Raw genomic sequence first — 26,063 nt, forward strand, 5'->3', positions numbered from 1 at the left:
TGATCCAATATTAGGAATACAATTATAGCAGCGGCGTGTGTATTACATAATTTCTTAATAGATAAAAACAAAATTGATTTTGAACATAAGGCGCCAATTGATCAAGCAATGCGATTAGTGAATGATGATATACATATACAAGAAGAAAATCTCCAGCAATCACAAAAAGATATGAAATAGTAAATTTACTGCAATAAGATAATAGTTTTTAAATAAAATATTGTACAGTTGTGGACAGTATAGTTGCGACACATTTTTTTCGATGGTTTTTGGAATCTAGCCTTACTCATCAAGCGGCGAACGTAATTGGTTCTTACTTTTGGATCCTAGTATTATGTTCACCGCTCGATGAACAAGGCGAATGGCAACTGTACAGTTGTGTTCATTATAGTTGCGACACTTCTTTTTCAATGGTTTTTGGAATGTAGCCTTGCTTATCGAGCGGATCCACAAGTAAGAACTAACCAATTATGTTCTCTATCTCAAGCAGTAGAGCTTGAATGGGAAGTTCTGCCGCACCCAGCGTACTCTCCAGACTTGACCTCCGTCGGATTACCATCTCTTCCGATCGACACGCATTTACGGACACACACTTCTCCAGTTACAACGAAGTCCAAAAATGGGTGGATGAATGGATCGCCTCAAAGATGTATCACGTTCTGGAAGGCTAGTTGAAGCTGATGAAGACACAATAAAGACATTAATTAATGTAACCCGGCGAATAACAACTCGTGAGAATGCTGAGAGGTTAGGTTTATCGAATTTGACCGTTCATGATCATTTGAAACGCCTAGGTTTAATCTCAAAGCTCGACATATGGGTTTCTCATGTTCTTACAAAAAGAAATCTGTGTCGTCGCGTTGAAGTCTGTGATTTGCTTCTCAAACGTTAAGAAAATGATCAATTTTTGAAGTGTATCATCACTGGGGACAAGAAATGGGTTGTCTACAACAATGTTAAAGATATCATGGAGTAAACAAGATAAACCGGTTCAAAGCACTTTGAGAGCCGATATTCATCAAAAAAAGGTGATGCTAACTGTTTAGTGGGATTTCAAAAAAATCGTTTTTTTTTTAGCTTCTACCGGACAACACAACGATCAATTCTGAAGTGTACTGTCATCAGCTAGACAAATTGAATGATTCACTTAAACAGAAAAGGCCAGAATTGATCAATAGAAAAGGTGTAGTGTTCCACCAAGTTAATGCAAGACCTCATACTAGTTTATTAGTAACTTGTCAAAAGCTTTTACAGCTTAGATGGAATATACTGCCACAACCATCATATTTTCCAGATCTGGCATCTTTTGATTATTATTTGTTCCGGTCTCTGGAAAATTTTTTAAACGGTGTAAACTTTACTTCAAATGAGGAAGTAAAAAATTATCTAGATCAGTTTTTTGCCAGCAATTGGAACAAAAATTTTATAAGCGTGGAATAATGTTACTGTTAGAAAGATGTCAAAAGTTATTGAACTAAAATGGACAATATAATAATTCAATAAAATATTCATTTACTATAAGAAAATTATCGTTTATTTTTATAAAAACAACAAAATTACTTTCCGAACAACCTAATATATTTTTATAAGTATGAATTAGGTATGGTGACATGACAAGGTACTACGACGGTACCTCTTGACATTGAGGTTGTCATATAAATATGCAGTGACACATTTATATTAAAAAATTATTACTATAGGAAACATTTGACTGTAGGAAATATTTGTACATTACATATACATAATGTTACGAGCAAAAGGGGTACTTGTTTACTCGCGCTCTCACTCCGGAAAAGAACTAGACTTCTTTATCAAACACAAAATCACTTTAATTGTTAACCAACCAAACACGACCATATCATCACACACCAAACTCCAAAATCACAGACAGCTCATTTTTTTAATAAACAAGGCCGTTGTCAAGGAGAACGCTTCACGGCCTTATTCACACCGCAGCCTGAACTCGCCTCGCAGGGACGGCTCGGCTCGTAACACTATCCCCCTTCTTCAAAGTTGTCGCCCCGACAACTAACGCCAAGGATTTCCAAAAGCTCTTCAATTTCTAGCTTGTGCGCTTGTCTCTTCGTTCTTCGGACAAGGGGGAGGAGAAGACTAAATTTTCCAAGGACTCATCGCCATAAAGGCTCCCCAAGTCCCCGTCTCGGCATTTGCCCTAAGGCCCGCGGGAAAACCTTGGATCAAAAACACCGGGGCGAGACGGTCTTCTTAAGAACAAGAAATATTTCAGTGACTCTCTATACGATGTACATCATCTCAAAGGAGCCTTAGAACTGATATGAAAAACAAAATCCGACAAGTATTCTTTTGTAAATAACATAACTCTGAAAAGAAAAAGCTTTAGTCAGACATCCTATGAACTCATCTCCCAAGGTGAAGATTTCTAGAAAAACACGACTTGCTGCTCTACCCCGGGTCACTGACACGGGTTACCAAGCGTCGCTCGCATTATTCCAAAACTTACACTTTTTTAGGAGAAAAAGAAAATGTTTAGATGTTTTTTTCCTACCCCAGTCTTTTACTTTGGGTAACTCAACACCCACGATTCAAACCAAAATGACGATTTCCTGCTCTACCCTGGGCTCCTGCCACAGGTTACCGAGCGTCGTCCACTTCTGAGACCCATTTGTAAGACAAACCCGTTTGTTCAACCCCGGATCTCAGTTATGGGTTACCGAGTGTTGTCTTCTAAAATGCTGAATCTTATGATAATCTCTTGTCACGGGGACTTTAAGCGTTGTCTATGTCACTTTCAAATCAACAACAAATAAATTTTACGGGCTCTGATTCTCTATTCTTACTCCAATTGCCTTTCCAAATACGGTGCTAACCTATCCGCATGAACCACTTTTTTCCTATGTCTCAATGATTTCTGGATACAGAATACCACTTCGCTAAGTTTCCTCATTATCTTATAAGGACCCTCCCAATTTCTTTGTAACTTAGGAGCTTTCCCTTTAACTCTTCGAGGATTAAACAACCAAACCTTTTGCCCTTCCTGAAAAAGAATTTGCTTAACCCCTCGATCATACCTGTTTTTCACTCGAGTAGACCTTAAATCCATTCGTTCCCTAACGTCATTATGTATCGTTTCCAACTTTTTTCTTAACTCTCTAACATAATCTTCATCAGAATTTTTTTCAAATTCTGGAGGACTTCCTCGCAACAAATCTAAAGGAAGTCTTAAATCTCGGGCAAAATATAACTCAGCAGGAGTTACACCAGTGGTTTCATGTTTTGAAGATCTGTACGCTAGAAGAAACATTGGAACCCAATGATCCCAATCCTGTTGATTCTCGGAAATAAATTTTGATAAATAACTAATTATAGTCTGATATTGGCGCTCTACCTGTCCATCAGACTGAGGATGTAAGGGAGTCGTCCTTGTTTTCCTAATTCCAAATATACGCATTAATTCCAAAAACACTTTAGATTCAAAATTCCTCCCTTGATCGGTATGAATTTCTAAAGGAACTCCATGTATAGAAATAACTTCTTTGACTAAAATCTCTGCTATCGTATTAGTCCTAATATTCTTAAGTGGAAAGGCTTCTGCCCACTTGGAAAAACAATCAACGATAACGAGTAAATACTTATTTCCAGAAGAAGTTGGAGGAAGAGGCCCAAGTATATCCATTTGTATTCTCTCGAATGGAGCTCCTACATTATAAATTTGTAAGGGAGATTTTCCTTTTCCGGAAGGACCCTTTTTAGAAACACAAATTCTACAAGTTCTACACCATTCTTCAACATCTTGTTTACACGTAGCCCAGAAAAATCTTTTACGAATTTTCTCCAGAGTTTTATTAACCTCAAAGTGACCTCCAGTAGAAGAATCGTGCGCTTCTTCTAAAATTCGTCTAATATCCGCGTACGCGGAACAACTAGTTGCAAAACTTTTGATTTCAAATTTGGAGACTCCCATTTCTTATAAAGAATACCATTTCTCAAAACAAGTACATCCCAATATGACCAATAGATTTTACAAGAAGCATCTTTAGAAGCAACCTCTGTCCACGAGGGTCGTTTTCCTGAGACTTTGTTTTGATAGATGAAAGAAATGCTAGGATCTTCTTTTTGATCTTTTTGCCACTCTTCTAAGTTTTCTCCTTCCAAAATAAGACGTCTTACAATCCCTTCCTCTAATAAGCCATTTCTCATTTCCACCTTAGCACAATATTGACACCCGTAATCTTCACACAGTCGTCGAGAAAGACCGTCAGCGTTTTTATGATATTGACCTATCCGATGGATCACTTCAAATTCATATTGCTGAAGCCTTTCCATCCAACGGGCTAGCTGTCCTTCTAAATCTTTAAAGGACATTAACCATTTTAGAGAAATATGGTCCGTTCAGACCGTAAATTTCCGTCCGTAAAGATAATGACGAAAAGTTTTTATAGAATCAACAATAGCTAACAATTCTCGACGCGTTGTACAATAATTCCTTTCAGCTTTGGAAAATACTCGACTAAAATAAGCAATGACTTTTTCTTCTTCACCTTGCTTTTGTGACAAGACTGCGCCAATTCCTACATTTGAAGCGTCAGTATCTAAAACAAATTCCCCGTCTCCCTTTGGAAAAGAAAGAATGGCAGATGATGTTAATGCAAGTTTCAGCTTATCAAAAGCTCTCTGACATTCCTCATCCCAAAAGAATTTTATTTGATTTTCAGTTAAAGCATATAACGCTTTAGCTATAGACGAAAATTCTTTAACAAATCTACGATAATATGAGCAAAATCCTAAAAAACTACGAATATGCTTTTTATTATGCGGAATTGGCCAATCTCTTACAGTTGCAATCTTTTCTGGATCCGTTGTAACGCCCTCAACTGATACAATGTGACCTAAGTATTTAATTTTTCTTCCAAAAAGAACACATTTTTTAGGATTAATCTTTAAGTTCGCGGAGCGAATTCGAAGAAACACCTTTCTCATGTTTTCCAACATTTCTTCAACATTTTTGCCGAATACAATAACATCATCGAGTAAACTAAACAAATCTTTGATAATAAATTTTGCAAAATCTTCTCCATTAATCTTTCAAAAGTCGCAGGGGCGTTACACAATCCAAAAGGCATCACATTAAATTTCCAAAGACCATTACCGATAGAAAAAGCAGTCTTTTCTTTATCTTTTGAAGAAATTTTTATTTGCCAATAGCCGCTTTTTAAGTCTAAAGAGGAAAACCAATCGTTACCTGTTAATTGATCGAAGATGTCATCAATCCTCGGTAACGGAAAAGAATCTTTTTTAGTAACATCATTTAATTTTCTATAATCCACACAAAATCTGATAGTTCCATCTTTCTTTTTTACCAAGACCGCCGGAGAAACCCAGGGACTTCGAGATTCTCTAATAACTCCATGTTCCTTCATATCCTGAATAATTTTTTTTACCTCTTCTCGCAAATGAATTGGAATCCGTCGAGGTGTCTGTTTTATTGGAGAAGAATCTTTTACATTAATGACATGTTCAACAATATCACAATTCCCTGCAACAATTTCATCAGAAAATACATCCTGAAATTCAATCAAAAATTTCGCAAAAATTTCTTTCTGACTTTCCTCCAAATTTTCTGAATCCTTAATAAAAAGCTCTTTCAAAATATCAGGAACTTCCCTGGAAAAACTTTCCATACGAGAACATCTTAAAATATTTTTTTTACTAGATATAAATTGAGTTTCAAAAGCGGAATCAAATACATTTTTTAAATTCACGATTTTAAGAAAATCTACTCCTAAAATACAATCATCACTAATGTCAGCAATTAACATTGGAATCTCTACAGAATAATCTCCAAGTTGAACTTTCACAACTGTCTTGTATTTAATTAAAATTTTCTCCCCCGTAGGATATTTCAAACCACAATCAAAAATCTCGACTTTCTGTTTATTAAAATCGACAAAACTACTATTTAAAATTGATACATCAGAGCCCGTATCTATTTTAAAGACACAATATTTATTATTTACTTCTCCAGAATAGCAAAACTCATTTAAATTACATTTAATTCTGTTTAATCTATAGGAATGTTTAATTCTCTTTCCCATAACCCTCGGGGCTCTTCTTCTCTTAGTCAAACTCACCCCGTCAAGTTCGACTATACCCCGTTTTCCAATTTCCCGGGACATTCAAAACGTAAATGTCCCTCTTTCCCGCAAAGCCAACATTCCATTCGGTTTTTATTTTCGTATCTTTTTCCATTTCCATTTTGTTTTATGAATTTACTTTTATTTCCATCTTTACCCTGTTTCTCTTTTTTTTCAACATCACTCTCTCCTGTCCTTAAAATAAAATAATTCTCTTTTCTTTTATAAAAATTAAAATTACTTCTCTTTTTCTGTTCAAAGTAACTTTCCTGGATAGATTTTACTGCCTTGGCTCTTTCGATCGCTACTTTTAAGGATGATATTCCCTCTAACTGAAGAGTTCTCCTTATAAAACCGTCTGATATCGCAGAAACAAATTGTGCACAAGCAATTTTGTCTCGAACGGAATGTGGACATTCGGGATACGCAAATTGAGACAATCTCTCAATTTCTGCCCCAAAAGCAGCAAGATTTTCCCCAAACTTTTGTTTCCTATTCGTAAATTGATAGTAATAACTTTGTAGAGAATGAATTTCCCCGAATCGCAATTCTAATTTTGATTTTAATTCCGCGAATTTAAAATTATCCAAATCTTGAACATTTTCTAATACTGCGCGAGCTTTTCCTCTTAAGCACGAAACGAGCACGGCAGTTTTCGTCTCCTCATTCCAACGACTCGCCCGAGCAATTAAGTTAAACTGCGAAAAGAATTCACGTAACGGAGTACTTCCGTCAAAAGTATCTGGTTTTAATTTAAGACCCGACCCATTGTTTAACAAAATTCGAGAGGTTTCCTCCTCTCCCGTGATAACAGTTTCTCTCTCAAGAGGCAAAATGTTCTGATCGCGTGCATCTCTGGTTTTACTAGCGGCACTATTACAAGAAAGACTTAGCTGGTTTTCTTGAAGATGCCGGAGTTCCATTTCTCGTTGTCGCAGAAGCGTCACAAGATCCTCCTGCTGCCGTATCTGTAGCGCGCGCTCTTCGCACATCTGTTTAAGCTCCTCCATCGCCGTCCGAAGAAGCGTCTCCGCGCTCGACGTTTCACCTTCAACACTTTCAGGAGTCCGCTCAATTCCCGTTGTTAACATTGCATGCCCGGTGTCTCCCGAGGAACGTGTGCAGATCCCTCGGTGTGGGGTATTTGTAAGAGACATTGTATGTCGTTTCTCTCTGTCAGTCCGTTCGATCGTGGACGAGCCCCCAAAATGTTACGAGCAAAAGGGATACTTGTTTACTCGCGCTCTCACTCCGGAAAAGAACTAGACTTCTTTATCAAACACAAAATCACTATAATTGTTAACCAACCAAACACGACCATATCATCACACACCAAACTCCAAAATCACAGACAGCTCATTTTTTTAATAAACAAGGCCGTTGTCAAGGAGAACGCTTCACGGCCTTATTCACACCGCAGCCCGAACTCGCCTCGCAGTAGCGGAATTCTGTAACTCCTTAGCGACAATTCGGTATCGTTACAGCGTCGTTGCGCAGATATTATACATGGTAGAAAAGCTGCGCGACGACACGTAACGATATCCCTAGCTGTCGTTAAGAGTTACAGAATACGGCCACAGGGACGGCTCGGCTCGTAATAATAATTAACATTTTCAACAAAATATCAATCGATAACACAATGTTACGATAGCCGTTGGATCAACTGTCAAAATAAATTCATTACCATATATGTTCATATGATAACAACTTTTATGGTAATATATCGATATTTTCAATATTTTATTAAAATTACTATTAAAAATGTAAATCGGTAATTTGATGTAAACGCGATAATGTCAAATAGATATAATTTGATATGTCTGAATTCTACTTTATCGATATATTCAATCTTTTTCATATCATCGCATCATCACCACCTGATTTTTTTGTAAACGCAACATTTTAAAGAAAAATGTTTCAGACAAAAGTTTTGTGACTTCGAAGTGGACATAAGATGGTGTCACTAGTTTGACCTTGGATAGTCGTTTGAAGATCACGTGAAGGTCATCTTTAATTTCTTAAATGGAAATCCACATTTTTCAATGCATATTCTTGTAGCTTACCTCCACAGCTTTCCAAAACGAGATAATAAAACGTTTTTTTAATCAGTTTACACTTTTTGAGTTATGAGGGTTGAAAGTTACGGTACCGCCGGCATTAGCATAACCCAAGGTGTATCGCGTGGAGGTTGCACTGTTGGATTTACACATCTGGTGTGTGTGTGTGTGTGTGTGTGTGTGTGTGTGTGTGTGTTTATGTATGTGTTTGTGTGTGAATGTGTGTGTGTGTGTGTGTCAACAGAGATAAGGACCCCACGGTTTGTCCCTCCCGTAGTATTTATCGACTCCAAACTCTGTCTGCTGTACGCGCGCGCGCCCACGTGTGTGTGTGTGTGTGTGTATGTGTGGCTAATGTTATTAGGCCTGTTGTTCAAAATGTCTATCGTTTGCTTTAATGCAAGCAAGTATTCTTTTCTCGAAATTATTTGTTGCATGAAGAATTTCATCAACATGTAGAGAACGAATAGCAAGACGTATTCTACGAATCATATCATCTCTTGTCGTAGGGCGTTCGCGGTATACCAGATCTTTTAGTCTTCCCCACAAATAGTAATTAAGAACAGTGAGGTCCGGTGGCCGATGATGTGGGCCATATTTGCCTATCCATTTATATGGAAACATTTTGTTCAACCGTTCACGGACAACTTTAAATGTATGCGCTGGACATACATCTTGCTGGAAAAACATGTTTAGGCGCAATTGTAGATCAATATTTTCAAGTAAGGGCGGAAGATCGTTTTCAAGGAAATTGGCGTACCGAATACCGTTTAGATTTACTTCAAAGATATGCGGTCCAACGACATGTTTTCCAATAATTCCGCACCAAACATTGACTTTCCAAACATGTTGATGGTCAATTTCTCGGAACCAATGAGGATTTACTTGTGCCCAATATCGACAGTTCCATGTATTTATAGTACAGAGTCGTCCCTTGAAAATGTGCATTCATCAGAAAATAAAATTTTCTGATGAAAGTTGCGCGATTGTTAACGAATCCATTTGCAAAATTTGAATCCGTATCTAAAATCGTCAATTGTCAATGCTTGGTGAAGAGACATTTTGTATGGATGCAGCTTGTTTTCATGGAAAATTTGCCATATCGTGCTGCGACTAATTCCAAAATCTCTTCCTGTACGTCTTAATGAATGGCAAGGATACAATTGAGCTGATGCAAGAATCTCCGGCATCCTTTCATCTCTAATTTGGCGTCGAATTCGTCTACCTTTATTGTGATCCGGTTGAATAATATCTTTATTGGTAATTCGGTTAGCTAAGCGAGAAAAAACTTTGTACGAATGAAGAGCGCGATCTGGATATTGTTCTCGCCACAATCTTGCAGCTGCTCTAAATTGACCATCACATTCACCTAAAATAAGCATCATATCACAAGCTTCCGCGTTTGAATACGACATGGCTGGTAAATAAAATTTTGTTACATCTTACGTGGTAGTATCAGACATGAAAAACGTATATGACAAGACAAGACGTTTTTCATCGATTCAAGGCTGATGTTGTTTTGAATGAATTTTTGCGATTGTTCGTACCTAAGAAATGCTCGTGGAGAGTTTTTTTGTTACTACTGACGAAATTACTGAACTAAAAGAAACGAAAGAAAGAGAATGTGCATGTGTACGTGTGTTAGACTGAAGACTAAATTAAACGGGAGTCAAATATTCGGTCCTCGGTTTAATTAACGCAGCGCCTAAAATCGGACATTTTCGACGAAATTACTTTCTTTCCGCCATTGCTTGAAAATATTGATCTACAATTCTGCCTAAACATGTTTTTCCAGCAAAATGGATGTCCAGCGCATACATCTAGAGTTGCCCGTGAACGGGCAAACACAAACACAAACACACAAAACACACACACCAGAGGTGTAAATCCGACCATGCAACCTTCACGCGACCTTGGATAGTCGTTTGAAGATCATGTAAAGGTCACCTTTAATTTCTTAAATGAAAACCCCCATTTTTCAATGCGTATTCTTGTAGCTTACCTCGAGAGCTTTCCAAAACGTTATAATAAAACGTTTTTTTCATCAGTACTTTTTGTGTTATAAGGGTTGAAAGTTACAGTACCGTCGGCATTAGCATTACCCAAGATGTACCGCGTGAAGGTTGCATGGTCGGATTTACACCTCTGGTGTGTGTGTGTGTGTGTGTGTGTTTTGTGTGTTTGTGTTTGTGTTTGCCCGTTTACGGGCAACTCTAGATGTAGGCGCTGGACATCCATCTTGCTGGAAAAACATGTTTAGGCGGAATTGTAGATCAATATTTTCAAGCAATGGCGGAAAGAAAGTAATTTCGTCGAAAATGTCCAATTTTAGGCGCTGCGTTAATTAAACCGAGGACCGAATATTTGACTCCCGTTTAATTTAGTCTTCAGTCTAACACACGTACCCATACAGCACAGAAAATTCCAGCAACATTGCAGCAATGTTGCAATGTTGCAGATTGCAATGCAATATTACGGAGACATTGCAGGGACATAAATTAACAATATGCCTGCAACATCGCATGGCATATGCCAGTAATATTCCGGAAACGTTGCAATATCATAATTTTTTAATAAAGTAGTGGCAATAAAGAGCCAAAGCAGAATATTCGCGTATAATAATATATTAATTTAACTCATTCATAATTATCCATCCGCATTTAGCAAACTAAAGTCGGACGACGTTACTAAATTTTCCGCTGAATCTCTACATTCCCTAATAGTACAACCGTCCATTTATCGACTGTTGACTCCGCCAAGTCAGGCTTTCAAAGTTGACTGCAAATCGACTTTGCTTAGACGTCTGCAGACATCTTTAAAATGTTGACTTTAAGACGTCTAGAAAAAGGCATGCGGTTCCGTGGTGCTGTGTGCATCATAGTATTGTTAAGAAACATAAATTTTTATATTAATAGACAAAATAGGTTCATATATGAAGAAACCTCGATCTACAGCCCAATGAACAAATAATATTTTTTAATTGTTTTTTTAATAAAAATTTTTTTATATTTAATTTAATTATTGTATTATATTGATATATATTTTCTAATTGCATCTTATTTAAACAAATAACAGAAGAGTTATTCCAGACGCTATTCTGCATTTGCAAAATTAGTAAAAAAAACTATAATTTTATATTTGTTTATATAAATATTGTGTTTTATACATATTTTATTTTTTGATAACGTATATTGACCTGATTACCAGTTATATACACATATCAGCGTAGTGTTCACAGGTCATCATGAGGAATCAGTTCGCAGCGATCACGGAGGTAAAGCAACGTTCAACGGAGTCGCGACTTGGATGGGTGACCGCTTGGAAATTTCCGAAAAAGTATTCCCAAGATTTTTTTTTGCGAAAAATGTTTTTTAAAATGTTACACAAATATTGTTTTATTTATTGGAATTATGTGATGTAATAATATTTATGTGAATATTTTGGAAAAATGGGATGTTTCAATGCAATATTGCAAAAAACGGATATCTTAATGTTGCTGCAATATTCCAGCAATGTTGCAACAATGTTTTGCAATCAAAATGCAATATAATGTTTCAATGAAATCATTCTGCAATGTACCTGCAATCTCTCTGTGCTGTATGGGTACACATGCACACTCTCTTTTTTTCGTTCCTTTTAGTTCAGTAATTTCGTCAGTAGTAACAAAAAAACTCTCCACGAACATTTCTCACGTACGAACAACCGCAAAAATTCATTCAAAACAACATCAGCCTTGAACCAATTAAAAACGTCTTGTCTTGTCATATACGTTTTTCATGTCTGATACTGTCACGTAAGATGTAACAAAATTCTCATTTACCAGCCATGTCGTATTCAAACGCGGAAGCTTGTGATATGATGCTTATTTTAGATGAATGTGATGGTCAATTTAGCTGCAAGATTGTGGCGAGAACAATACCCAGATTGCGCTCTTCATTCGTACAAAGTATTTTCTCGCTTAGCTAACCGAATTACCAATAAAGGTATTATTCAACCGGATCACAATAAAGGCAGACGAATTCGACGCCAAATTAGAGATGAAAGGATGCCGGAGATTCTTGCATCCGCTCAATTGCATCCTTGTCATTCATTAAGACGTACAGGAAGAGATTTTGGAATTAGTCGCAGCACGATATGGCAAATTTTCCGTGAAAACAAGCTGCATCCGTACAGAATGTCTCTTCACCAAACATTGACGATTGACGATTTTAGATACAGATTCAAATTTTGCAATTGGATTCGTCAACAATCGCGCAACTTTCATCAGAAAATTTTATTTTCTGATGAATGCACATTTTCAAGTGACAACTCTGTAAACACATGGAACTGTGGATATTGGGCACAAGAAAATCTTCATTAGTTCCGAGAAATTGACCATCAACATGTTTGGAAAGTCAATGTTTGGTGCGGAATTATTGGAAAACATGTCGTTGGACCGCATATCTTTGAAGTGAACCTAAACGGTATACGGTACGCCAATTTCCTTGAAAATGATCTTCCGCCCTTGCTTAAAAATATTGATCTACAATTGCGTCTAAATATGTTTTTCCACCAAAATGGATGTCCAACGCATACATCTAGAGTTGCCCGTGAACGGTTGAACGAAATGTTTCCAGATAAATCTATAGGCAAATATTGCCCACATCATTGGCCACCACGATCACCGGACCTCACTGTTCTCGATTACTATTTGTGGGGAAGACTAAAAGATTTGGGGATTGATTGTGCATCATTGGTGTATTCCAAAAGTTCTATTGAAAATATCTCTTTTAATAATAAAGTTGGTAACACTGTAACTAACTACACTGTGTTCCGTAATAGATGTTTGTGATGTCGTTAGTTTGCAGAGACAATCGGAGAAGTTAGTTTAATTTCTTGTAATTTAATTATGTATAAAATAATTTTAATGACGTATTATTTATTAAAATACTTCTAATCATGTATTATTAAAATAATATTTACTAACAATAATTTTTATTTTAAAATAAGAATTAAGCAAAAAGTGGATTTTCAAAAATACCGTGAAGCTAAAAATTGCAAGTTCTGATTAATTTTAAATTATTAATTGTAAGTAAATTAGATTATAGCCGTTTGTGTGCACTAATAGCGCATGATAAAATTTATTCTGTTTACGTAGTTGGAAAGGCTACAGTAGCTTACCTGGCATACTTATAAATGTTAGACTTTTATTAAATATTATTATAATATAATTTCATACTTATTTCATACAAAATTAAATAAGATTATAAAAAAATAATATCAATATTGGCAATATCAAAAAGTTTATCTTACAAACAAACTTTACAGTTAATTTTCAGTCTTTGTAAGTTCTTGTGCTCTTCAATTCCTATTTTAAAATCAAAATTATTATCAGTAAATAATATTTTAATCAGTAATACATGATTACAATTATTTTATAAATAATCAAAATACAAGAAATGAAATAAACTTCTCTGCTGATCTTTGCAAGCCAACGATAATCACAAATTTAACTTACATTACGGAACACAGCGTAGTTAGTCACAGTGCTACCAACTTTATGTTTAAAAAAACTATTTTCAATAGAACTTTCGGAATACATCCTTGTAACTAGAGTGAAAAGTATAAACTTGAGCAAATTCACTAGGTGTTAACAACTGAAATTTATGGTTGCGGTCCTCTTGACGCTACAAATGCTTCGAAGCGTTTGATTAACCAATCGGAACAATGAATTTTTCAAATTGACCAATCGAAAAACACTTAGAAGCATTTGTAGCGTCAAGTGGGCCTTAGCCTATAAATACTCTAGTAAATTTGTTTACTTTTGTCATTTTTACTCTGGTTACATGATACACAATCGACCCCCTGTAGGCCTATTCTCTAACTTCATAACGACAATTCGATATCGTTACAGCGTCGTTGCGCACATATTATACATGGTAGAAAAGCTGCGTAACGACACGTAACGATATCCCTAGCTATCGTTAAGAGTTACAGAATACGGCCACTGGGCAGCGATCACGTAATTTTTCCCTAGGGTAGAAACGTTAAAAAGTGAAAAATTTCACGTGAATTCGAGAATTTTTGCGATCATGTAACTTTGTGAACTGTGGAAATGTGAAACTTTCCGCGTGAACTTTTCCGCCTTGAAAACTGATGACAAAAAGGCGAAAATCGAGATATTCTCTAGTATATTTACAATCGGTTAGTATATTCGTACATACATATTGGTAGTACTTTTGCAAAACATATGATAATTTGAGTTATGTTTTATATTGACAAACAGTATTACTTTAACATTTTAATACTTATTGTAGTAACGTTTTAATAGGACTTTCAGAAGAATTTTAATAATATGTAATTATAAAAAAAAGAATTTTAATAATTATTATAGTAACATTTTAATAATTAGCAGAATTTGAATAACATGTACGAGGTGTTTTCAAAAAGTATCGCGAATTTTGAATTTTCGCGGGTTACGTATATTCGAATTTCGATCTTTTTGTGGCGTTATGTTGGTACTCATGTCTCTCACTTATGCCGACAAGCTCGGCCATTTTGAATGTTCACTTAATTGTTGACAGCTGCTTTGCTTGCACGTGTTTTGGATCGTCTTCGATTTTTACCTATTCAAAAAAATGGATCAAAGAACCTGTATCAAATTTTGTGTGAAAAACGAAATTAAGTGCGCGGATGCATTCCGAATGTTGACTGTGGCATACGGAGAAGCTACCTTGGACCGAAGCAACGTTTATCGGTGGTACAAAATGTTCTCAGAAGGCCGAGAAGATGTGAACGACGAAGAGCGTGCCGGACGCCCGAGCACTTCAACAACAGACGAAAAAATTAATGAAGTGGAGAAAATGGTATTGGCCAATCGTCGAATCACCGTTAGAGAAGTTGCTGAGGACCTAAACATATCGATTGGCTCGTGCCATTCGATTTTTATCAATGATTTGGGCATGAGACGGGTCGCCGCGAAATTCGTACCAAAATTGCTCAATTGCGACCAAAAACAGCATCGCATGAACATTGCTAATGAGATGTTGGACTCTGTCCGCGACGACCCAAATTTGCTCCAGAGGGTCATAACTGGTGACGAATCGTGGGTTTATGGTTATGACGTGGAAACCAAAGCTCAATCATCTCAATGGAAGCTGCCGCACGAACCAAGACCGAAAAAAGCGCGCCAAGTTCGGTCGAATGTGAAAGTTTTGCTGACAGTTTTCTTCGATTGCAGTGGTGCATCATGAGTTCTTGCCACAGGGTAGAACGGTCAATAAGGAATATTACCTGCAAGTTATGCGCAATTTGCGCGAAGCAATCCGCCAGAAACGCCCGGATTTGTGGAAGAACAAAAATTGGCTTTTGCACCACGATAACGCCCCTGCTCACACATCGTTGCTTGTGCGCGACTTTTTGGCCAAAAACAACACACTAATGATGCCGCAGCCACCGTATTCCCCAGATCTGGCCCCCTGTGACTTTTTCTTGTTCCCTAAACTGAAGAGGCCCATGAAAGGACGACGTTACGCTACGCTTGACGAGATAAAGACGGCATCGAAGGAGGAGCTGAACAAGATAAAAAAAAATGATTTTTTGAAGTGCTTCGAAGATTGGAAAAACCGTTGGCACAAGTGTATAATATCTCATGGGGATTACTTTGAAGGGGACAAAATAGATATTCATGAATAAATAAATAATTTTTGAAAAAACACAAAATTCGCGATACTTTTTGAACATACCTCGTAATTATAAAAATATTTTAATAATTATGATAGTATAATATGGCTGCAGCATGGTAGGTACTTCAACTTGAACAATACGAAAAAAATATTTTAAAAATACGTAGAAGAGAATTACGAGATCTAAACAATCCTTTTGAGATACCGGAATTCCAATTTATGGTTTTATATCGGTATGAATAAACAATCTAGTACATTTTGCTTTGTAATTACATTTTATGCTACGAAATAATGAAACGTTATTAACAATTAGGTAATAAATATTTTGATATTAATGATTTTACAAATATACAGACTTTCAAAAGATGCTATTTTCATGTTGTGTGAAAGTATACAATCTTATGTACAAGGATCTTAGAGGTTGACAGCAATACCATTAGAATTAAAGGTGAGATTAAATAAAAATTGTGATAAATGTGCAAATATGTATTGCTGTTTTATTGTTTTTTAATATGTTAGAGACATTTCAATTATCACTTTATAATTTTGAAGATTTTAGCAACATTAAGTTTTTTAAGTTCTGGGTCGTATCAAAGAAGAATTGGACAAGATTTCTTAAGTAGTATGTCTCAGTCTTCTGTAAGTGGAGCAATACATGCTGTAATCAATGGAAATAGGATAATGCCACAATGGATAAAATTTCCAACACTACCTGCTCACATTCAAAACTGTTCAAGAACAATACGATAAAATTAATGTTATATATCTGTTCTTTCGATAATAAATATTATTAAAATAAAAAATAAACTCACACAAATTAAACGCCTAAGACAGGCTAGTGAGAGTCAGCGCGGGTATAAGAGCACAAAACACAATCAGTGTTTAAATAGTTATTTATTCATGATGAATTAAAAAAATCGAACGTTTCGGGCTCTCTTTGGAGCCCTCTTCAGCGAATTACAAAAGGAAAAAAATTAATTTAAATCGTCATTTTCAATGCAATTACAAGTGGCTGTTCTAATCGTCATCAGTCCGTTACCGGGAATGAAATGAGTCACCAAACAAAAAAACATTAATTATAGTAATGTCAGCTATCTACGAACACGATGGTTGTTTAGAAAATTGTCAATTTCACCGACACGACAACGGGCAATGCTTCCACGGCGGATTTGGCAAACCGTTGGTATGAAGCGTTGGATAAAACACCAAAAGAACATCATTAAGAATACAATCCGGATAAGATTTATTAGAGCGTGCGTTAAGAATAACATTACACCACCACATTTACTGTTTATTGTGAACCATAAGCTCAGCTTCTTTCATTATCGGTCTTTACACAAATGGAATTATCTAACTAATCAAATTATTGGAAGAACTTTGAAAATAGAATTAAATGATGCTTATAGATCTGTCAACTATTCTCAACAACAAATCTTTCACCTCAGAAGACAAGTCTTGCGACATATTGGGGCAAACATTTGTTATTCCTTTTTCAATAAACAAGAGGCTACTTTTCGTTCTCATCTAAAACATGAACATGATAAATTAAACCAAAAATTAAATTGGCTTGCCCTTAAGAATGACAGACGGATGCTGAAAAAAATTAAACCGATCAATTATTATTGTTCGTACACTAGTGGGGAAGATACTCCATGCAAAACGGAGTTCTCAATACAACCGAGTACTAATACCTCTCAATTGCGGAGTGTAGAAGTTTTCGTTGATCCAAAAAAGTTTATTGACCAAGTAAACAATTCTTCTCTCGAAAACATTAGAGACAAATGGATGTTAAATCTATCGTCTATCAACATTCCAAAAAAAATACAGACTCTCTTACAATTCGTTGAAAACTTTTCTTTACCGGTGTACGACAGAAAAAATGAAGACGCTATCCTTGAACATATAAAAAATATTAAAAATAATTTACACAAGATGAATCCGGATCAGCGCCTAAACATCAGAAATTTATCGATTTCACTTATTAACAACATTTTTTCCCCACCACAACTAAATAATGCAACCACTAACACCTTCTGGTTTTTAACAAAAGTTACTAAAAAATTTATACAGGACAACCCAGATTTAATTTTCACTAAGGCGGACAAGGGAAACATTACCATTGCTCTCGATAGGGAAAGCTATAAACAAAAAATGTTACTAATGCTCCAAGATCAGGACACATATCAAAACATTAAAAAAGATCCGACTAGCTCCTTGATCAGAGGTGCTCATGAGTTGTTGATGAGGTGGAAGAAAAATAAATACATCACGGAGTCTGCTTATAAAAAAGCTCATTGCAGCGACGGCAATTTTCCAAGGGCATACGGTCTCCCGAAGGTTCACAAACCCGGAATTCCATATAGAATAATAGTGTCGTCAATTGATAGCCCTCTATATGGTTTAGCCACTTTGCTGCATGACATTATTTCAAAAAACATTCCGGAGCCTTCAAGTAAGATTAACAACAGTTTCTAATTAGTTAAAAAATTGAAGGGCAGACATCTGGGTCCTGATTACAGGTTGATTTCGTTGGATGTTATATCACTATTCACGAACATCCCCATAGACTTAGCTTTAACAAGCATCTCTAATATGTGGATGTTTCTTAGTGAATCTTGTAACATTCCTGAACAAGAATTTTTAACAGCGGTAAAATTTGTTTTAGATTCAACTTATTTTAGCTTTGGAAATGAATTTTATAAACAGAAATTTGGTACCCCCATGGGTTCTCCGTTGTCACCCGTTATAGCAGACCTCGTCATGCAGGACACTGGGCTTTAAACAAAATTGGAATACATTTACCTCTTTATTTTAGATATGTAGATGACATAGTGATGGCTGTCCCAGATAATTTAATTGATCTCACCTTAAATACGTTCAATTCCTTTCACCCGCGTATGCAATTTACATTGGAAATAGGGGGTGATAAAATAAACTTTTTAGACATCACTATGATAAAATACGAAGATTCCTTAATTTTTGATTGGTATCATAAACCCACATTTTCAGGGAGATACCTGAATTTTTTATCAGCCCACCCTTTATCAGAAAAGAGGAACAATTTTGGGCATGGTTGACAGAGCATTTTTATTGTCAGATCCTAAATTCCACAGAAAGAATTTTGAGCTTATCGTAAATACCCTTTTTATGAATGACTATCGTGCTGGATTTATTTTTGAAACAATCAATAGCCGCATTAAACATCTTATTAATCTAAGCAAACATACAGACACTAACAATGATACCGACACCAAAAATAAAAAATCTCCATGGTTCTTATTGCCATATGTTCTTACAATTTCTGACAAGTTCAAATATTTCACGAACAAATTCAACATAAATCTGGCTTTTTTTAGTCTCAATAAATTGAGCAGATTCATTAAAGTTCAAAAGGACGTTCTCCCGAATAATCTTAAGAAAAATGTAGTGTATAAGATCACGTGCAAAGACTACGATGCGTCCTATGTAGGACAAACTAGCAGGAGATTAAAAACAAGAGCCATAGAACATTGCAATGATATTAGACGTAATGCGAACAACCATTTGGTCATCACGGAATTAATCTTAATCACGACTTTGACTGGGAGAATATTAAAATCTTGGATAACGAGCGAGTTTTGGACAGGCGGTTAACATCGGAAATGCTACACATCCAATTACAAACAAATAGCCTCAATTTACAAAGGGATACTGAATTTCTACATCACGCATACCTCTCACTATTAAAGAGATTGTAACAGATAAGTTTTATTTGCTACTATGTTGATTCTAATTATATTAATCTCTTTGCCTCCAATTCACGTTAAGTCTGTAATTTTACCTTTAATTTGATAATTCTGACATTGTTAATTGTTGCCCGCTAATTTATTTTGTTTTGTATCAAATGATTTCTCCGTTCGTATTTACATATCTATGTATCTATTATTGTTTGCTCTCTCGCGTTTATCTGACTTCCTCGGCGATGGTAGGATGTTCGAACGAAGATTTGGTCAGTATACGTTATTGCGTGAGATAGTAAACACGCTGCATTACACGAAAAATTCAAGCGTATACTTTGACAGGCGAATTTTGCTTCCTATGGGCAAAGTTATCCAACGCTTCACTGGTTGTCATCAGTGCCAATGGGTGAGTCACATAATTTTTTAAAAATTAAAAAACAAAAAAACATTAATTATAGTAATGTCAGCTATCTACGAACACGATGGTTGTTTAGAAAATTGTCAATTTCACCGACACGACAACGGGCAATGCTTCTACGGCGGATTTGGCAAACCGTTGGTGACTCATTTCATTCCCGGTAACGGACTGATGACGATTAGAACAGCCACTTGTAATTGTGTTGAAAATGATGATTTAAATTAATTTTTTTCCTTTTGTAATTCGCTGAAGAGGGCTCCAAAGAGAGCCGAAACGTTTGATTTTTTTAATTCATCATGAATAAATAACTATTTAAACACTGATTGTGTTTTGCGCTCTTATACCCGCGCTGACTCTCACTAGCCTGTTTTAGCCGTTTAATTTGTGTAAAATCTTGAGAGTCTTTGAGCACTTTGTTTTAAAAAATAAACTATAAAATACAATTTTTATAACTTTTTTATTCAAAATTAAAAAGTAAAATATTTTAGGTTTTGGATTAATACTAACTTCCCGAGGGTAATAGGAGCTATAGATGGGACACGTGTGGCAATATGGCCACCAGAAAGAAACAGAGAACATCTTTACATTAAAGCGATGCTGCAGATACCGACTGAACACTATTATTTTTAACTTCAGTAAATTTTTTATTGAATGCACAGAATGATAAATCCTTCTCTACAATTAAAGTATTGACAAAAACATAATACGCTGGCTACAATTTGACACGAAAAACGGAAAAAAGTTGCAAAACTATGTGCTTCTGTAGTAGTCTCGTGACAATATATATTGCGTATAAAAGTTCTAGACTTTGTACCTACAAAATAACTATCCAGCGTACTGTGAATTACACGTAAGATTGTTAGTGTGCTTTCAAAACGATCCTAGAAGCTTTAGTATAAAAGATATTTCCAATCAAAAATATCGTGTTCATGTGTGCGTGCAGAATCGATGTGAGAATCGGTGAAGAGTGAGACTGAGTGAGACAGAGCACTAGTTTAGTTTCTCGATGTTGCATTAGAGGCGCTAAAGTCAAAAGAACAAGGAAAGATGAGTGCGTTTGATAAAGAGCGCTAGACTATTCCCCTTACTCTTTGCCTCGCGCGCGACCCATAGTTCGTAGAAGAAAAATCTGCAGCAATCTGAAGTACCGACGTCGAGTGAGTTTCACCGTCAGTCCAGTATCGCCTTAATAGAAAATTATTTCATTCCCTAAATGTTATGATAGTAAGTATTTATTATTCCACAATAAATATATTAATATAATTAAACAAATGTAATTAACACAAAAGTTAAATCCCGTAATTAATAATTTTATATAGACTTATATACATATATATTTTTTTTTTGTTTTTAGGTCAGTGGAATATTGGAATAATATTAGCAGTTTTGGCAAGTCACGGTACTCATGATTCCAGAGTTTGGAATTTCTCTCGATTAGCCAGATATATGTTAAACAAATATCAGAATAGTAGAAGAAATGTATGGTTATTAGGTATGCATACAAATTATAAAACATTAGTATTAATTCAGCAAACAAAAATGAAATAAATGATTTTGTTTTGACATATTCAAATATGTGCTTAAAATTTTTTTAATCCATTTTGAATCAAAAGCAATTATATAATATTGACATAAATACATTGAAATTCAATATAATGCATAGCTCATTTTATATTTTAATTTATTTGAAAAATTTAATTTATTTCAAAAATAATATATAAGGACATGAATCAATTCGAATTTAAATTGATAAAAATTGCATTTCGTATTTCAATTCATTATAGTTCAAAAATATATTCCACTTCAAAATTATGCATAAGAACAATTTCGTTTCAATTTAATTGAATTAAAAGATAATTTGGATAAATTCAAATAAATTAAATTTTTAATTTATTTAAATTTATTTTTGTTTCCTAGCAATTCAATCCTTAAAAAAAAAGTCTAATATTCAACAGAATCTGTCTCTAATACTCCAATAAATAATATACAAAAAATTATTTCTAATGTATTTGAATTAGAATTATAACAGTTGTTTTTGTCATAGGGTACAAAGAATATTTTGTCATAGGGTACAGAAAATATTTTTGAATATTATACGGCATTACATATTTAAGAAATATTTTTTGTGTCCAAATTTATCTACGAATAGTTAGAAAATACATAAGAAATACTTTCTTTGTCTACTTTGCATTTAGCTATTAGAGATATATTTTTATCAATTCTTAATATCTATTAGCTTTAGGTGACACCAAATTGCACACATTGCTAATTGGTTAATTGAATAAAAAATTTTCTGATTGCTCGTTCCATTAAGTATCGATTGCTATGAACGGTTACGTAACGTAATCAAATAGAATGATTTTTTAACTATATTAGTTAAATTGATGTTAGTTCAATTAACTATGATAATGATGTTTTCAGGTGATGCAGGATATCCTTTATTACCATATTTAATGACACCCAAATTAAACCAACCACCAGGATCTCCAAGTGCAGCATATACAGATGCTCATATTAAAACACGATGCTAAGTCGAAAGAACAAGGTATATTGAAAGGTCGATGGAGATGTTTACGCAAAGAAAGGGCTTTGCACTATGTACCTGAATTTGCAGGTAAACTTATTAATTTTATTTATCTTATAACAATTTTATTTCATATAACTGTAAAGCATGTTATTTTTATTTAGCATTGATCGTAAACGCAACTTGTGTTCTACATAATATTGCAAAACGTTTTAATATTCTGAATGGCGATGTATACAGAGATGAAAATATTGAAGAAAAATTAGGATCAATTTTTGACGAAAATTTACGTGCAAGAGGAAATGAAGTGCGAGAAAAAATAATATTACAATATTTTACTTGACTTTATTTTTTATAAAATAATATAACAAGTATATTATTTGAAAATGTATCTTTTCCCACTAAAACTAAAAGTAACATAAAACATTATCTTTATTCTTTCTTTTATTTTATGAACTATATTTTAGAACTATATTATACAAAATAAAAAAAATATTGCAAAAGAAAATTAAAAACACATTATATTTTTATTTTTTACATAAAATTTTACGTTACTTAAATATATATTAATAAATATATTATTTAATATACTATTTAATATTATAGTGCATATGTTTATCTGCTAAAATAAAACTTTTACACACAAAAAACTAAACTAAAATATTCTACATTGCACTATATTGTAAAACAAAAAAATCACAGTATTTATTCTATTCTAACTTATACTTATGTGATGAGATCAGGGTAGATATTCTGGCATTAACGACTGCATAGATGTTTTCATTTCCTTTAATTCTTTTAATATATCTTGTTGTGTGTTTAAAGTTTTCTTCATAAGCTTTAATTGTCTTTTTTTTAATTTGTACTTTTTTTTGTATTTCTAACATATTACTTGATAGCTGATGCATTGAAGTTCCTATAGAAATTCGAATATTTATTCTTAATATTTTTTTTCTATGGTTAAGTATTAACAAATATTTGTGTTTTTTAAATAATTTACCTGTTCTTATGTTACGTGTATTTAGAACTGAGGTTCGTTGTATTTGTCTATAGTTTTGTTCAGGTTCAGGCTCAGGTATAGATATGTTTGGTAATATATTTTCTGCATTTTCATTTATTTCCATATCTACTCCTATATCCTCTTCAATTGTTTGCACATTTATTTTTTCTGCTTCTTGATTCTCATTTAATGTTAAATTGATATCACCTTCAGGAATATCTTCCAGCCCAGCTGCCTCAGGTGTTAAGAATTCTAAAACTTCTTCTTCGAAAGTGGTAAAAGATATATTTATACTAGGACCACCTCCTGTTCTTTGCATGTGATTTCGCCTTTTCGCTTCTTTTTTTAATATATATGATTTAATATCTTTTCATGTCTAAAAGATTATAAAATATATTAACAATTTTATGCATGTTAAGATTAGCATATACTCAGATAACCAAGTAGTTTTAGCGCATCTGACAAATTAATGCACTTCATGTGTGTTGTAAACTTGTCAATTTTCTGACATAGGAATCAAATGTGGAACTGAGTATGGTAATAGGAAGGCAGACACATCATCAGTTAATAAAGATTTTACGTGATTGTAAAACAACAGATAGTTTGTGGAAACACCTTGTTCTTAGATTGCTGGAATTAGGATGGCCAAATGCATGAGAAAATGTGGCACGCATGATAACAAAATGACAACAAGTTCTTATTTGGCTATCTGGATATATGTGTATATGTTATTTAAATTATTTATTATATTATTAATATATGAAGCACAATAGATGACAGTCTGAGTGTCACTATATAGGCGTTGCAAACGTTGTGGACGTTAAGTGGAACGCACCTTATATCGCCAGTTTTTGTATTACCCATGTGAGAGTTGCTTGGACAATTTTCGGATACATTCAGATCGGCCTTTGTCCAGCTAATCAAAACTTTTGACATTTTTCTATTTTCTTTTTCCCGCTTTCTCTTCCGAAACTCAACTCCAGATGGGCGTTTAGGAGGCATTATAGAACAATTATGTAGTCTAGTTTAAAGCAAACGAAACAGCAATTAGAACAAAATTCAAATATTGCAAATTGTATACTATAAAAGGTTAAAGCTCTCGCAATAACAAACACGTAAAATATAGGCAAATGAGAGCCAAAACGCCGATTACAAGGCGACAATTATAAATGTAACTCCAAAGACACTCATACAAATTGCATTTGTTATATTTGTCGCCTTGTAATCGGTGTTTTGGCTCTCATTTGCCTGTATTTTACTTGTTAATTGCAAATTGTCCAGCGAATTATTATAAGTATACTTAATACCTTTATGTTATTCAAGGGTAAGATAAACTGATAAAACATATTGATATATTATACAAGCAGTAACAATATCAGTGGCAAACTGTCATGACGCTGGTGATGGCACGGCAAATCTATGTCATAGATTTCGCGGAGAAATCAAGATCTGGCTACCCGGCGGTGCGCCCTCGGGGGGTTCAAGATCCAACTTTTCGCGTGAATTTCAATTGTTTAGTAGCGTTCGCGGAACTAATGCCGGCTTAAAGCGGCCATAAAGCTTAAGCTTATGGAGAAGGAATTACATTTTTTTTTCAAACTTCTTTTATTTTATTTAGAGACCCTCTGATCAGAGTCTGGACATAAGATGGCAACTTCTGATTGGTCCGCCATTTTTCTTCAACTTGCGCCAGTGTTATGAAATTTATATTGCTATCAAATATAATAAATCATTAAATTTGTTAAAAATGTCTACTTAAATGTAATACTTAACAAATAATATTAAACTATTTATTATATTAAAATATAATTATATATAGTTATACATCATTATTATATATGGATTAACTATTATACATTAAATTTATAAACAATAATTTACCTCGCACAGATAAGAACCATTTGTATGCGTCCAATTTTGACGATTTGTATTTTTAGTGCAGTCAACTCGACGTTTTTCATTTCTTGGGAATATTTTCATTATATATCCCTTTGATGAAAATTTATTACAAAATTCTGCCGCACATCCAACCATTATAACTTTATTTCATTACTTTATATTCATGCAGAATCACGCAGAATAAGCAGGTTAGGAAGTACTAAGAGAGAGTGAAATAGCTAGCACATATATTTCTTTCTCTCTCAGAATCTTGAAGAAAAATGTCGGATAATCTAACCTAACTAACTTATGTCCAGACTCTGATTAGAGGGTCTCTAATTTTATTGTCTTGACTTTCAGTGAGCGTTTACGCATCTGATGCACTCATTAAATGCAGGCAGTCTTTTCAAACATAGTGGAAAAATTTACATAAATTTGATTCATATTCCGAATGCAATTCATATGCCGATATGCTTAATCCTAAATTTATATCCGTTCTTTATACATAAATTTACATAATTTTTTTTTACAGATTTGAATTTTACATAGAAAAATACAATACACAGAAAGCATTACTTTTTATTAAAAAAAAAATAGCATTTTTGTTCAAATTTAAATTTAAACGTATAATTCGAGTAAAATTAATCTATTTCATAAAGAGATCTTTATTTTGTAATATTTAATTGTTAG

The 26,063-nt window shown here is 34.3% G+C and overlaps 1 protein-coding gene, 1 long non-coding RNA gene and 1 pseudogene across 3 annotated transcripts; 1 reads left to right on the top strand and 2 right to left on the bottom strand.

Annotated features, from left to right (window-relative positions):
* The window catches only part of LOC105206862, a 174,230-nt pseudogene that overhangs the window by 95,227 nt on the left and 52,940 nt on the right, over positions 1 to 26,063 (bottom strand).
* On the top strand, positions 20,380 to 22,833 carry LOC105203225. The gene is made up of 3 exons (XR_005576019.1): positions 20,380 to 21,463; positions 22,393 to 22,585; positions 22,660 to 22,833. It is a non-coding gene; the product is annotated as an uncharacterized LOC105203225 (long non-coding RNA).
* On the bottom strand, positions 23,125 to 25,149 carry LOC113005876. 2 transcript variants are annotated; one of them, XM_039455840.1, is made up of 4 exons: positions 24,803 to 25,149; positions 24,331 to 24,516; positions 23,496 to 23,871; positions 23,125 to 23,411 (listed from the first exon to the last, which is right to left on the bottom strand). In XM_039455840.1, exons 3-4 carry the CDS (start codon positions 23,812 to 23,814, stop codon positions 23,206 to 23,208), a joined length of 525 nt encoding a protein of 174 aa, XP_039311774.1. In that variant the 5' UTR covers positions 23,815 to 23,871; positions 24,331 to 24,516; positions 24,803 to 25,149; the 3' UTR covers positions 23,125 to 23,205. The 2 variants fall into 2 exon arrangements, with proteins under 2 accessions (XP_039311774.1, XP_025997569.2); XM_026141784.2 differs by lacking the exon at positions 24,803 to 25,149 and having other exon boundaries at positions 24,331 to 24,594.

This window comes from Solenopsis invicta, chromosome 1 (assembly GCF_016802725.1).
Source record: "Solenopsis invicta isolate M01_SB chromosome 1, UNIL_Sinv_3.0, whole genome shotgun sequence".
Lineage (NCBI taxonomy): Eukaryota > Metazoa > Arthropoda > Insecta > Hymenoptera > Formicidae > Solenopsis > Solenopsis invicta.

Coding starts and splice junctions, on each gene's coding strand:
- LOC113005876 (XM_039455840.1), bottom strand. CDS start 23,814: ATGCAAAGAACAGGAGGTGGTCCTAGTATAAATATATCTTTTACCACT. Junction 23,412..23,495: donor TACACGTAACATAAGAACAG/GTAAATTATTTA, acceptor GAATTTCTATAG/GAACTTCAATGCATCAGCTA.